The 13,780-nt window shown below is 38.5% G+C and overlaps 1 protein-coding gene across 1 annotated transcript in view; it reads left to right on the top strand.

The window, feature by feature from the left end:
- The first annotated feature begins 267 nt into the window (after positions 1-267).
- Positions 268-13,780, top strand: part of LOC140141996 (ankyrin repeat and MYND domain-containing protein 2-like) — a 28,008-nt gene continuing 14,495 nt past the window's right edge. The window contains exons 1-4 of the mRNA XM_072163895.1: positions 268-450; positions 10,387-10,457; positions 11,296-11,434; positions 13,347-13,520. Of these exons, the coding sequence (XP_072019996.1) occupies positions 375-450; positions 10,387-10,457; positions 11,296-11,434; positions 13,347-13,520 (460 nt within the window). The 5' untranslated portion in view covers positions 268-374. The remainder of the gene's footprint in view (positions 451-10,386; positions 10,458-11,295; positions 11,435-13,346; positions 13,521-13,780) is intronic.

The following is a 13,780-nucleotide window of genomic DNA, read 5'->3' on the forward strand; positions in this document are numbered from 1 at the left end:
AGAACCATAGACTAAGAAACAACCGCATGGTTGGTGTACTACTTTATATATATAGTTCTTATCGTTTATTATGATATTAAAAACAATAAGCAAGTATTGTATAAATAATTCATAAGGAATATAGTTATTATGTACCAAACTTTTTATTTAATTTTGTTATCTTGGTTTAACTATTCACAAATTTATTTATTGGTAACTTTTAACTTGGCTATTTTAAACATTTTATTCATCAACACTTCGTTCAATGTAAATACTGTGTATTCTGAAGATTCTTCGCGAAAACACGGAACGAACGGCAATAAATCTGTGCACAAATCTGGCAAGAAATTAGGAAAGTAACCCTGTAATTCCCGTTAGATTTATACATAATAAGCATGGCACCAAAACGTATCAAGGGACAGCTGACGGAGCATGAACGAGAACTGTTTGTGAATCTGAACAAGGAGAAAGGTGAGTTGTTTTTCTGGGCTCCCAGTTCCAAAAAATTGATGGTTCTGCATGTCTCTGAGTGAGACTGATTGAGTGCTGAATCAATGCTATAGCTAAAATAATAATTTCTCGATCATCAGCGTATGAATGTACTGCGTGCACTGCGTAATGTTGCAAGTTTAGTGAAATGACACGATAGCGCGATCGATACTTGGTACTTGGTTGATATCCTCCTGAGAACGCCGTAAAGGTGCTTTGACTGGAGGTGAGGAGAGTGTGGTCTAAGGTAGGTATGCCCACATTGCCTATCATAGAGGGCTCCTTCAACACCCAACTTGTGACCACAGAAATGGCTTAACTGTGTAATCCCCATAGGAAAGTACAAAAATTTGAAATTTGGACACCAGAAACTTTACGTAGAAAGTCAAAAACTGCGAACTGGTACATACCTTGATACAAAAGTTATCATACAGTGATAGTAGGATTTTTTCAAATAAAATCGCTTTTGTGTAAAATGGATCGCCGTGCTGAAAAATGCTGCATTACTTGCTTTTTTGTACAGTAATTCATTTAAAAGGTACAGTCGATGATGGTCACAGAATTTGGAAAAAGACATTTGTCCATATCTTTGCTAATTTTTGTCCTACAGACATGGTTGACCCCTCATTTTTTAAGTTAAATAATCACCTTTCCAAATAAAACAATTTCCAAATGAAATATCCTGCTTGAAAATTTGATGATCATACCTATCTAAGGTTGTCCATTGGTGTCACGTAGCTTCTCGAGGGCAGCTTTAAAGGCGTCGGGCTTTGGTGATGAAACTAGGTCGGTCGGTAGTCTGTTCCATGCTTTGATTGTACGGGGGAAGAAAGAATTTGCATAGGCATCTGATTTTGTATGGTGTTGTTGAAATTGGTTACTGTGTCCGCGTCTGGCTCTGTCAATTTTGGGGTAATATAGTCCTTGTAGTCTATGTCCATGAAGTTATTTAAGATCTTGTACAAACAAAAGATCCTGTAGTCTCCACGTCGCTCTTTCAGAGACGTCCAATTTAAGGATTTCAAAATGGCAGAAATGCTGGAGTCACGTTCATGTGTTTGTGACGAATCTAGCTGCTCTCTTCTGGACAGACTCGAGACGATTTATATTGTTGGAGGTATACGGATCCCAAGCCGCAGAGGCATAATCTAGATGTGGGCGGACGAGCGTATGGTAGAGCTTCTCCTTGGTGGAAGCTGAGGTGTGGTAGAAATTTCTCCTGATGAAATTTAGAATCCTAGTTGCCTTTCCAGTAGCATGGTCAACCTGGCGGTTCCAGCGAAGATCTTTTTGGATCTGGATGCCTAAATACTGACAATTGTCAGTATTTTCCAGGTCGACTCCAAGCATGTTGTAAGTAGGAACATCTTGGTCTCTACGTCTTGTAATTCTCATGGTCTGGCATTTACTCGGGTTGAATCTCATACCCCAGGTCTCAGCCCACTTCACCATGGTGTTTAAGTCATCCTGTAGAATCCAGCGATCTTCGGGTGTCTTGATGGATCTGTAGACTAGACAATCGTCAGCGAAGAGCCGGGTGGTACTGGAGACGTTTTGATGAATATCATTTATGTGAAGAAGGAAGAGGTGCGGTCCCAAGACCGTACTCTGGGGTGCACCACTCAACACGGGGACCCAGTCGGAAGTTTTTCCATTCACAACCACACGTTGGAATCTCTTGGTCAGGAAAGTACTAATCCAATTTTTGGTATTTGAACGAACTCCGTAGTAATCTAGCTTGGTCAGAAGACGTTGATGGGGCATGACGTCAAAGGCTTTAGAAAAGTCAAGTATAGCCATGTCGGTAGAAAGTCCTTTGTCAATATTTGATGCTAAGTCATGGGTTGTTAAAATCAGCTGTGTTTCACATGATCTGGCTCTGCGAAAAGCGTGTTGGTTTTCAGCAAGAATATTCCATTTGGTGAGGTGCTTCATGAGGTTACTATCAATGATGTGTTCGATAAGTTTGCAACAGGTACACGTTAAAGAAACAGGTCTGTAGTTTGCTGGTGCAATGGTGGAACCTTTTTTGAAAATTGGAGTTATGTTTGCTCTACGCCAGTCCAGCGGAAGATCACCAGTGTCCAAAGTCTGCTGAAAAATATGCTGCAGAATTGGCGCTACTTCATCAGAAGCAATCTTTAAGGCCTGGTTCGCAATCAGGTCAGGTCCGATGGCTTTGGATACATTGATGTTCTGAAGAAGTTTCCTGACACCATCTACGTTGATCGTAATTGGAGGCATGTCAGGATACGGACTTGGTTGCATCTGAGGCAGTGTTGCGGGATCAGGATCTTCATGTGTGAAGACACTTTCAAATTGCTTACCAAGGACTTGAGCTTTTTCTTGATCATCTGTGTAAAGTGTATCATTAACCTTCAAAGTCTGGACACTAGTGCTGTAATCGATTGTCGTAAGTATCGATAGTCGGAAAATACATAGACTTCCGACATGTCGAAACACTCAATGTCAGTATCGATACACAAACGACATGGCACACATGCTTAGATTATCTCAAATCAGGTCTCAAATTACCGTCAAATACTCAAATTACCGTCTCCCAATTTAGTTTTAGCTGTTAGGCTTCAATACACTTGTTGTTAACTTGTTTCTGGAACTTACTGATAATAAAATTGGTAAACTCAAATCCGTGTTTCAAACTGCGTGAGTATCGATAATAGTATCGACATGTCGGATGTTTGCCTCCCGACATATCGATACCCAGAAAGCTTATCGATTACAGCACTACTGGACACCAATGTTGTCGCTTCTGCGAGAACGGACATATCGCCAAAAGTCTCTGGGGTTATCAGATTCCATAATGTTTTTAACATAAATTCTGTGGGCACTCCTAATCTTCCGGTCAGTATCTTTTTGCACTCTGTGATACTTCACCCAGTCGGATTTCTTTCCGACTTCTTAGCTCTGATGTAAAACTTTTCCTTTTTACTGCACAGCCTTTTTAATTTTGAAGAAGGAACCAAGGAACACGGTTGTTCCTCTGATTAGTCTATGGGGAACATTTGTAAAGACTAAGTTGGTTAAATTGTCTCTGAACCAAGTCCAATTTTCCTCAACTGTTTTAGAGGATGGATTTCTCTCAAAGAAGGCTTGCTGGAGATCATTTACTTTGGTCTTGAAAAGATCATCATCCACGGACTTCCAAAGGGGATCTTACGAGATGGTTTCTGCTGAAGTTTAGTCTTAGCAGCGAGGTTGGCCAACACTATGCTGTGATCACTTATGCCAGCGTAGGGTCTAACATCAGATACCAAGGATGGGTGACTTGTGAGCAGCAAGTCAAGGACGTTTTCAGTTCCATTTGCGTCCCTTCTGGTAGGGAAATCTACTAACTGAGACAAATGATTGTCATCTATGACATTCAAGAGAGTCTGTTGCATGGGATTTTTGTTCGCCATACTGGGGGTTTCTTGCCATGTCAAACCAGGGACGTTAAAGTCACCACCAACTATAATTAGTGGTGAACTAGATGAGTCAGTGATCTTACTGAGTGAAATACCAAGTCTTTCAATGGGTTCAGCGGTGTCATCTGGAGGTCTGTAAAAACTACCAATGAGAACGGTTTGCCCGGGTAAGGTTGCCTGGCACCAAAGGAGTTCAGTGTCATCCACAGAGAGATCCGTCCTTTCAAAACAGGGGATGGTGTTTCGCACAGCCACAAACACTCCGCCACCATGGGAAACTCGGTCTTTTCTGAAGATTTGGAGATAACTCGGAAAAACTTCAGCGGATGAGATGGTAGAATCTAACCAAGACTCAGTCCCTATGATAATGTCACTGGTATTTGTTTGCAGAAAGGTTTCAAGGAGGGCTGCTTTGCCATGAATACTACGGCAGTTCACAATGGCAATCTTCAACTTGCTGGTTGAATTAATTGTCTTTTTATTTTTGTTTTTATTTTGAGGGGGATTCGAGCGAGCACATGGTTGGTCACTGTTCCGGAAGGGGGGCAAGACCCTAGCAGATGTATTACCAACAGGGGTATTCATCGGTCCATCAACACAACCCGACGGTTCACCGACAACTTTCCATTCACCTTCAGATCTTTTAATGGTGATGGGAGGAATAGTAGGCCTATGCTTGCTTGCTTTTTCACACTTCCAAAGTCTGTCAGATCTGCGCAGTTTGATTGGCGAGACCTTAGCGTTCGGGGCACACCTCGTAGATTTAACAGGGCTAGAGGTTGCACCAGGAGGAATATCAGTATCATTCAATGAGTATAAACTATCAAAAGAGTTGCTAAGCTCAAAACTATCGCTGACACTGTATGCAGAGATGAAAAATGTTGAGTCAGTAAGGTTAACAACACTACACCGCTGGGCAATGCCAAACAGCATCTGGGTTAGCCTCATGAAAAATCAAGGTGGTATCGGAGGCTTCGGAGCAGTTAAAGTGGAACCAAGTGTCACAATACGAGCACTGGATGCACTCAGTTTTTACTCCATATCCACAAAGACCACAGGGCCATTTAGGTTTTCTTCCTCTGCGCTATGCGCCATTTACTGCCGCTGATGTTGAGGGAATGGTGGTACTGACATAATCAACAGATGGAGGACCAGGGTTCCAAGTTTATGTCACCTGCAAGTAGGTTAACCAAAATGAACAGGGGAAGCCTTCCTCTGGGGTAGCCAGTAAGAGGAGATGAGCTAGTTTTTAAACCATTGGCTTGAAATTGTTTGAGAGCACTTGAGTTTGAGATGACGTACGCTGACTGCAAATTTACAACAGTCGAATTTGGCAGGGATGGAGGATGAGGAACAACAAAGTCAATGTCAATTGGGTTAAAAGTTGCATAAAAAAACGGAAGGATCCTACCGTAATTACAGGAACCAAAGGTGAAGGATGTAGCATTCAAATCCAGGCGGAGACGCAATCCAATAAGACCAGACACAATGCACACTTGTAAGCAGTTGTGAACTGGGTGGCGAAGTAACCTTTCCGGCGATGTATCGTCGATTTTAAAACATGGCACCCAAAATTTGTAAACAACAATGGCGGCCGGTCACGTGAGCCTCGTTCACAATACACAATTAATTAAAAACTGCAGGTAAAAAGTCACTGGTTAAAAAGTCACTCGAAGGCGATATCAAAATGGCGAAAATGTAATAACACTTAATCAATAACGAGACGGTTAAAATCCACGGATGAGGATGGCAAGAACAGTGGCCAGAAAATTGCGGTGGAATTGCGATGAAGAGAAATTTCACAACTGCGGAATTCAGCAGACTGTATGACGCAACTGCATATGGCTTCCAAATCCAATGGCGCGAAAACAAAAGTCAGTTAAAATACAGCTCCTGTGGTCATCAAAAATCCAGAAAAATGTAATCCACGTATGCGCAAATGTTCATATAAACTGCGGTAGGGTAAAAATCTCGATGAGAAAACCAAAAAAGGGGGAAATTTATACAATTTTAAAAACTAAAATGGGAGCTTCTGAAAAGTACGACCACTCTCCTCCGCGACCACTCTCCTCCTCATGAAAATGCAGCGCGTGTGGTAGGCGTTGTAGTGGTAGTACGCCGACGCAATTGTCATTGCGTGTCTATTGAGCTCTCATGATCGAGAAAATGTTATTTTAGCTATAGCTCACATGCAATGCATGAGAGCTCATCATCATGCATTATTGCATGCATTTGCCATGGGCTGGAAGCCTGGCCTGGCTGGATCATGCCATCATGGTAGCCCGAAACAACATTCATGGGCCCTAGTTGAGAAATATGGGGATTTCCTCAAAAAAATACATTTTATTAATTATTTTTCAATTCAAGAAATTAAAATTTACCATCTTATGACAGTTATGTCATGTCATGACGTCATCATGATCTTGATAATTGAAGAAAATGTAGAATTGCGTCATGCAGCAAATGAAAAAACAGCGGCAATCTTTTCTTTTAGACCACCCGAGTTATAAGGTTAAAATTACGATTTTCATTTTACCATTTGAATTAAACTTTCACAACAAGGTTTTACGTTCTTAGCTATACAAACATACCTTTTATTTCGTCGAATAAGCTTTATTTTGTTCCAAAATCCACGTTTTTATCGCAATTTTTGACGTAAAAGAGCTGAATACTAAACCGGTGATACAAACTCCAAAACTTTCGCGTAGCACAAGCGCTTGATGTACGCTCATTTTGACGGTGATTTACGCTCGCGTATCAAGCATTTTTTTTAAAGCGCGTTTGACAGTATTTTACTGCATGACGCAATTTTGTATTTATTCAAGATGGCGAATTTCTCTAAAAATACGATGTATTTTTCTTTTAAAAAATCCCCCATTTCACACATCTTTGCCACTTTTCACTCATCTGATCATCTTTTTATGTGACGGAAGTGATGCTGATTGTATGAAGGTATGTTTTTTGCTTTTCCGATCATTTTTAAATTGTTCTTTGAGACAAAAACTTCTTTGCAGAATAGCTGTTTTCACATGTTTCCAAAAAGTTGTTTTAACCTTGTTTTTTACCCCATAATTTCCCTCATTTATCGAAGCCCTGCCCTCCTTCCAATACATTAAACCTTGACTTCAAAGTGTTTGGCAACTGTTTAAGACAGCGTTCAAGCTTTGACTTGCGTTTGGCGGACATAATGGTGGGAACTTAAAGTGAAAGATATCCTACTTAAAGGAACATTTTCTGGGGTGTAGAAACTGAATCTGACATAAAAAAATGCATAATTGTCAACTTGAAAATGTTCCCCATAGCACTGTACAGGCATATTTCTGCCCGAAGTCTTCAAATTTGAGCGAAAATTGGCGCAAAAAAAATAAGTCCTTCAAAACTGGGACTCTCAGGGCTAAACAAACATAAACTTGCTCTAGCTTAGGGAGGCCTTGGCTATAGCAAGTTTATATTTGTTTAGCCTTAAACCTCACAGTTTTGAAGGACTTATTTTTTTTATGTAAGGCATTTATTTTTTCACACCGCTTGAAATGTTAGGGGTAGGGGTAACATATTACTACTTTAATTTTGTCAGTACATTCAACTGTGTCAAGTTTTATACCACTATTTAGCTAGTGAAATACTGAACATAAAGACACAAAAAGCATCTCAATAGCTCATACCATTGAGGAGTTATGGCTTTTTCAAGCTCAAAATAAGGGGTTTTAAGTGCCAAAATCTGAAAATATGTGACATTTGATTTTACCCCTAGAAACATTTTTAAAGCAATCAAGAATTTTGACTGTTTTCACCCCTAAATATTTTTTTCACACGCGTGTCCGCCAAATGTAAGTCAAAGCTTGAATGCTGTCTTAACCTTGATGCAAAAGTAAACCTTGATGCAAAAGTAATAATTTAGTCCCTATATAGCGAGGGTGGTCTAAAGGAAAAGATCGCCAATTTTAAAACAGCTGATTTTGACTTTGACATTGTTTGTAACTTGAGGAATGTTTTAAGGGGATGTCATTTTCTTCGGCAGGGGCGATATATGTCGGTGACGGCTGACCGAGTCAATTTTTATGACCCCCACATGCCTATCATGGGCAAAAAATTTTACGACCCCCCTAATTTTTATGACCCCAAATAATGGGCTAATCTAATTTTAGACAGACCTACATATTTAATGGATTTTATAGATGTGATAGCTCTAATCATGGTGTTAAAACAGATGATTTTAAGGGTACATGTATTCTGTCGGTCCAATATCCGAGCTATCTCTAGTCTCGGGCCCAAACTGCATGTGACTCACGGTTTGTTATGAACAACAGAAACCGGCTATGAAGGAGGCTACATAGCGATGTTGTTGGAGTGACATTCAATTTCTGAAAAAACAACACTTGACCATGGAATTTAATTTTAAGTTTGTCAGTAGGCCTATATAAACGGTAAATCAAGTAAGTTTCTTCCACTCTGAAGACTTAGAAACGGTTGTTTGATTCCACTGACTATTTGCGATCGAAATTTACATAACACCAATGACAGAAATCATCAACAAAAATCGAATCAGGGACTTGTTTTCACTCGACCGTGAGTCGCATCATCATACTTCCGGAAGTGACGTGGCACGCACTGACAGAATATTATATGAACTTCGGACTAATTCAAGTGACATGTAAAGGCCAAATCAGGACATATTTGAATCCAGTGACCCTTCCATGCATCATGCACGATATAGCTATATAGACAAGTTGTTTTAATTTTGAGGGCCAAATTTTGGTATAGATTGGACAGGTGATTTCTCATTTCTGGCTAAGACTCTGCATGCTACACAGACTCAAGACAAATTATTCATTGCCGTAACAAAGGCGAGGAGCACACCAAAACTTTAGAGCGAAGAAAGTGTGCAGAGTGCGTTAAAATTTTGATTGTGCGTGTAAAGAAGGCGCGAAAATTGTGCAGATTATAACAAAAGATTGTGTGCACATTTTGATCTTGTTGAATTTAAAAAGAATGCGCATTGACATTTGTACATTGTACACTTCACTGTATTCTATGGCATAAAATTGTGTACGTAAACCAAAGTGATCAAAATGAGTAGCATTTTGTTCCGCGATACCGGCTACGGCCAACGCTGCAGTCGGCAAGGACCCGAATACCCCAAATTTTCTCCCCATAGCTGACGGCACGAGTGTACGTGGCGGTATATAGGGAGTCCCGGTTCTCCTTCTCTAATTCTGTGGTCACATTTCATCAATTTAGCCTTACTGAAACAATTGCCTTTGTGGTCCCTTAGCTTTGAAATATCGCTCATTCTACAAAATCCGGTGCCAATAGCCTTTTTTCCGTTCTTTGGTCAACAAACACTTTGTCGAGCATTTAGGGCATCAAATATGTTGTTTTTCTGGTAGAACTCAACGAGATCTCCACGGACATATATAGTTTTCCATACTTTAAATGCTTTCTTCAGCCTGATTAACCCTTGCAAAGGCTCAAAAATCGCTCAAAATGCGTTTCCACTGCTCAAGTGTCACATCTAACCCTGAATAGTTTCTTTGAATAAATACGATTTCTTTACATATTTGTTGTTTTTTAATTAGATAACGCACCATCATATTGTTTATCAACATGATTTTTTAGTGATTAAAACGTCTTTGTGTAATTCTAAAATAAATTGCACTTTCCACCAAAACGCTGTGAGCTACGTAACCCCTTTTTAACACACGTTATTGGAAAGAAGTAAAACAGAGGTATCAATGTAGTTTGCGGTTTTTGAAAGGAAACACTCATAGGTTTTAAAAATCACAGTAAAAATCGTGATGCTGTAGCATTTTTGGCATAGAAATGTTGTAAACATTAAAATTTCGACCGACCATGTTAAGATTGGTGAGCTACGTTACCAGGATTCTATAGTATGCACTTGTATTAGATGTACTTCCTAATAATATGTGAAAGCTACCAGTGGTCGAACCCCATTTATATTATAATTAGCCGACATAACGTTCTAACGTTCGCAAATCACATTAAAAACATTAAAAACCAGTGAACTACGTTACTGTGAGCTACGTTACACACTCATTTACGCATCTTCAAAACTTCTATGAAATGGTGAAATCTGTTTTACATTTCACTCAAGTGATCTTTAGATTGCTTTTTATGACCTTGGATTGAGTAAAACCAGCCCATTTTGTAGTCGGTAACGTAGCTCACATTACATTGAGTTTTAGTGTTAAAAAACATTAAGAAAAATATGCAAGTGGTGTTGGCAATTTTTTACATCTGAAAGTAGTGATACATTTACTCTTAATAAACAAAAAAGCAGGTATTTTTGAACAACTTTTATTTTTTCTATTTTTTTAGTGGATTGGCACCGGATTTTGTAGAATTAGCGATATACACTGATCATTTATACAGTACAAAAACATGAGGTATTCCAGATTTACTCTTTTTACCTTAAAATTTCAATATCCTGACAAAAGTAGGCCTAACCTTGGTGTATTCTATTTCATTTGTACAGGCGAACTTAACTTGGAGGTGATAAGGCAACTCCTTGGCGAATCTGATGTTTATGTGGACTGTCTTGATGATGTAAGGATTTGTTTGGATTATCCTATATATTTGCCTACATTGTACTCATAATAACATAGGCTAATTGTTGTTTGTATGCTTCTTCCCTAGATAAATGCTACCACTGTACCACAGATTCTTTGTATTTTTCACTTTAAAGTACATACATTTATGTTGATAAAAAAATACATTAGGGCTCATATTGAAATTCCCTTACTTTTACACAGGAAGGTGTGCGCCATCCTGCAGCTTTCCTGTGCTAGCCTTCTTTTGTTAAAATCCTGGGCAAGGTGTATCACTGATGCATATAATCCATCCGTTTTATGACTGAGCTTTCCTGAGGCGCGCGCTTAGCGAGGGGAATCCTGCCTTCTTTCTGTGTGAAAACGTGGTAGGGTATTTCAATATGAACCCTTATTAAAAAGAATACCGGGGTACATTATTATTTTATTGTTATCATGTGCCTGTACCCAATACATGTGATTACCATGCAAGATGAAAAAGTATATATGTGAATAAACTACTTTGAATTTGAATTGTAGTTTTAAAGCTATTAATTCTAGTTTAGTTTTGTTTTATAGTTTTCATTTTTTCCCATAATTTCACTGTAGCTGCAGCAGCATTTCTTAAATTAAACTGTTAACAAATAAAGTTGATCAACTTCTCTGAGAATGCTTTGAATTGCAACATATAAACGCATAAAATAATTGATAAAATAATTGATCATCATCTGAAGATGATGATAGGGGTGGCAGTTAATTAATACTTGTAAGTTTTGAATGAATTCTTAATCCTTAGAGCTAAACTATATACCGGTAGCAGCGGTAGTTGTTTAATTTATTGGTCTATTTTTCCCCAGCATGGAATGACTCCATTGCAACATGCAGCATTCAAAAACAACAAAGAACTGTGCGAGTTATTTTTAGCTCATGGAGCGGACGTCAACTGTAACGAACATGAAAATGGGTACACCACACTGATGTTTGCTGCTTTATCAGGTACATGTAGGATATCACATGATTGTACGACAAAAAAAGTTACTGATGCCTAATTTGAGAAGATGCAGCCTGTGCATTACATCAAATATGAAATGTGTTCATTTGTTGGAAACAAAAAGGTCTGGTTGACATTATACACAAGGCGATTATGATACAAACCTGTCATACGGGCCCCAACTTTTTACAAAAAACAACCGATCCTACTTGAAAGGTCCATCCTCCCATAGAACAGGTTTTTAGGTTGCTTAATATCTGGTGGAACCAATACAAATTGCATAATTTATATGATGAGTAAAGATGCAATTAAAAAAAAAAAGCGCAGTGATTTATAGTGCGCTATGCACAGGCACAACGCCTAGACGTTGATCCACAAGCCTCAGCACACTTTACAGGTTGTCGCTGACCACTATGGCCCCACATCATTCCATAAATCATTAAACAACAATTCAGGGACTTTGCTGCTTCAAGAGCGCACACCCTAGACGTTCCACAAATAACCATCGCAACCAGGATCAGCTCCCCAAGTTTCGTACGGGTTACAACGAGACAAATTAGCAGTGAGTTCCTTATCCAAGGGAATTTCAAGCTAACTCAATTTTTCCACAAGAGCATACTAGGCAATTTAAAGTACCGGTAATTAATGTGAAGACTTGTGTTAAAAACATTTCTCATATATGCCACTGTTGCATCATGCAAATTTAATATTGATAATTAGTTTTTAAAAATACAAAGAAATGTCAAAAGATTTCACAAATAAAACAGGAATAGAAAAAATAGAATATCCATTAAAACAGAACTAATCTAATACAAAATGTTTTGACAAAACCAAAATTTTATTTATAACAAAAGGCATTGTGTGAATATATTGCATTTTGGCAATGTTTCTATTTTATACCCCGGTACAACTACATGTAGAATCCAAACAATCCTGGAGGTCAGGGACCTTGGGTCAAATTTAATCTTAGCTAGATTCATTTGCATCATATTTGTCTTTTAAATAAATTTATGATATTGGATTAAAATAAAAAGCAGAAAAATATATGCCAATATTGAATACTATGGTTGTCATTCTATCATCTATTTGTACAACAGGCAGGAAAGTATTGTTTGAAAGCTTCTTCATCACTGTACATTATAGGGTATCTGCATCTTTATGTCTTCTAATTGTACCAAGCATATGGTGGTTGAATGTTTTGAAGTTATGCATGTTTGGGTTAACAAAAGTAATTTTTTGTGGCTTCATCGTTTGGCTGTTCCAGTTGAAATCGATGCTACCCTCTGTGGAAGAGATGCCCTTATAATCTTCCACACAGGGAGTATGAATTTCAAATGGGATTACCTGAATGCGTGACTCCATTTGAAATCTACACCCCCTGTGTGGAAGATTAAGGTCATGTCTTCCATAGGGTTTATGGATTTCAGATGGAATAGCCCATTAATAATGAAGTACATCTAAACAGTAAAATGATCATTGGAAATATTATATCCTTTGTTTATTACTTACATTTTTCTAGAATTTGAACACACCTATATTATTATTACCAAATCGAGGGTTCAGAACCAGAAAGCCTTAACTCACTATGACCAGCTCTAACAAAATGAGCATAAAGTTGGCTCCTTGCTTTGGTCTTCAAAAGTGAATATTTCCTCAACAATCTCTTTTTGTTTTCTATTGAATTTTGTCAAGACTAATGGATTGTTCATGTATCTTCTATTAGTACCCTGGCAACTTCATGCTCATTTTGTGGGAGCAGGTGATTGTGAGTTGAGGCTTTCTGGATCTCAACCCTCAAAATAAATATTTTTATTGCTATGCATTTACCTGTGTCCATGACTCATCAGATACATTCTTTTGCAATTGATTATAATTTCTTCACAAAATTGATTATATTTATCTTTTTTTCATAAATAGGTAACACCACTATAACTAAGCTAATGCTTGAGGCTGGTGCCAAGACTACACCCACTAACTCAGTTGGCAGGACAGCGACACAGATGGCAGCATTTGTAGGTCAACATGCGTGTGTTAGTCTAATCAATAACTTCTTCTCTCTAGATGACTTGGCATATTACACCAAACCACAAGGTAATTTCATATTCTCGATTTTCTTTTGAAACTTGCAGTTGCTTTCAACCAAATTTGGCATCACTTAAATAAAGGCCCTGCATGCTTTTATCGATTAGCTCCAAACAAAGGGTTTGAACCAGTGTCCTTCATCGTAATCATGAAACAGTGCAGTCCATTCAATCAAATGTTGTCATCAACCTATTTGATCGTAGTGCATTTGTTTTGTGTGTGAGACGAACTGTCACGGTAGATTGCAAGCATGCTTTTGTTGAATGCAT

Source organism: Amphiura filiformis, chromosome 20 (assembly GCF_039555335.1).
Source record: "Amphiura filiformis chromosome 20, Afil_fr2py, whole genome shotgun sequence".
Classification (NCBI taxonomy): Eukaryota; Metazoa; Echinodermata; class Ophiuroidea; order Amphilepidida; family Amphiuridae; genus Amphiura; species Amphiura filiformis.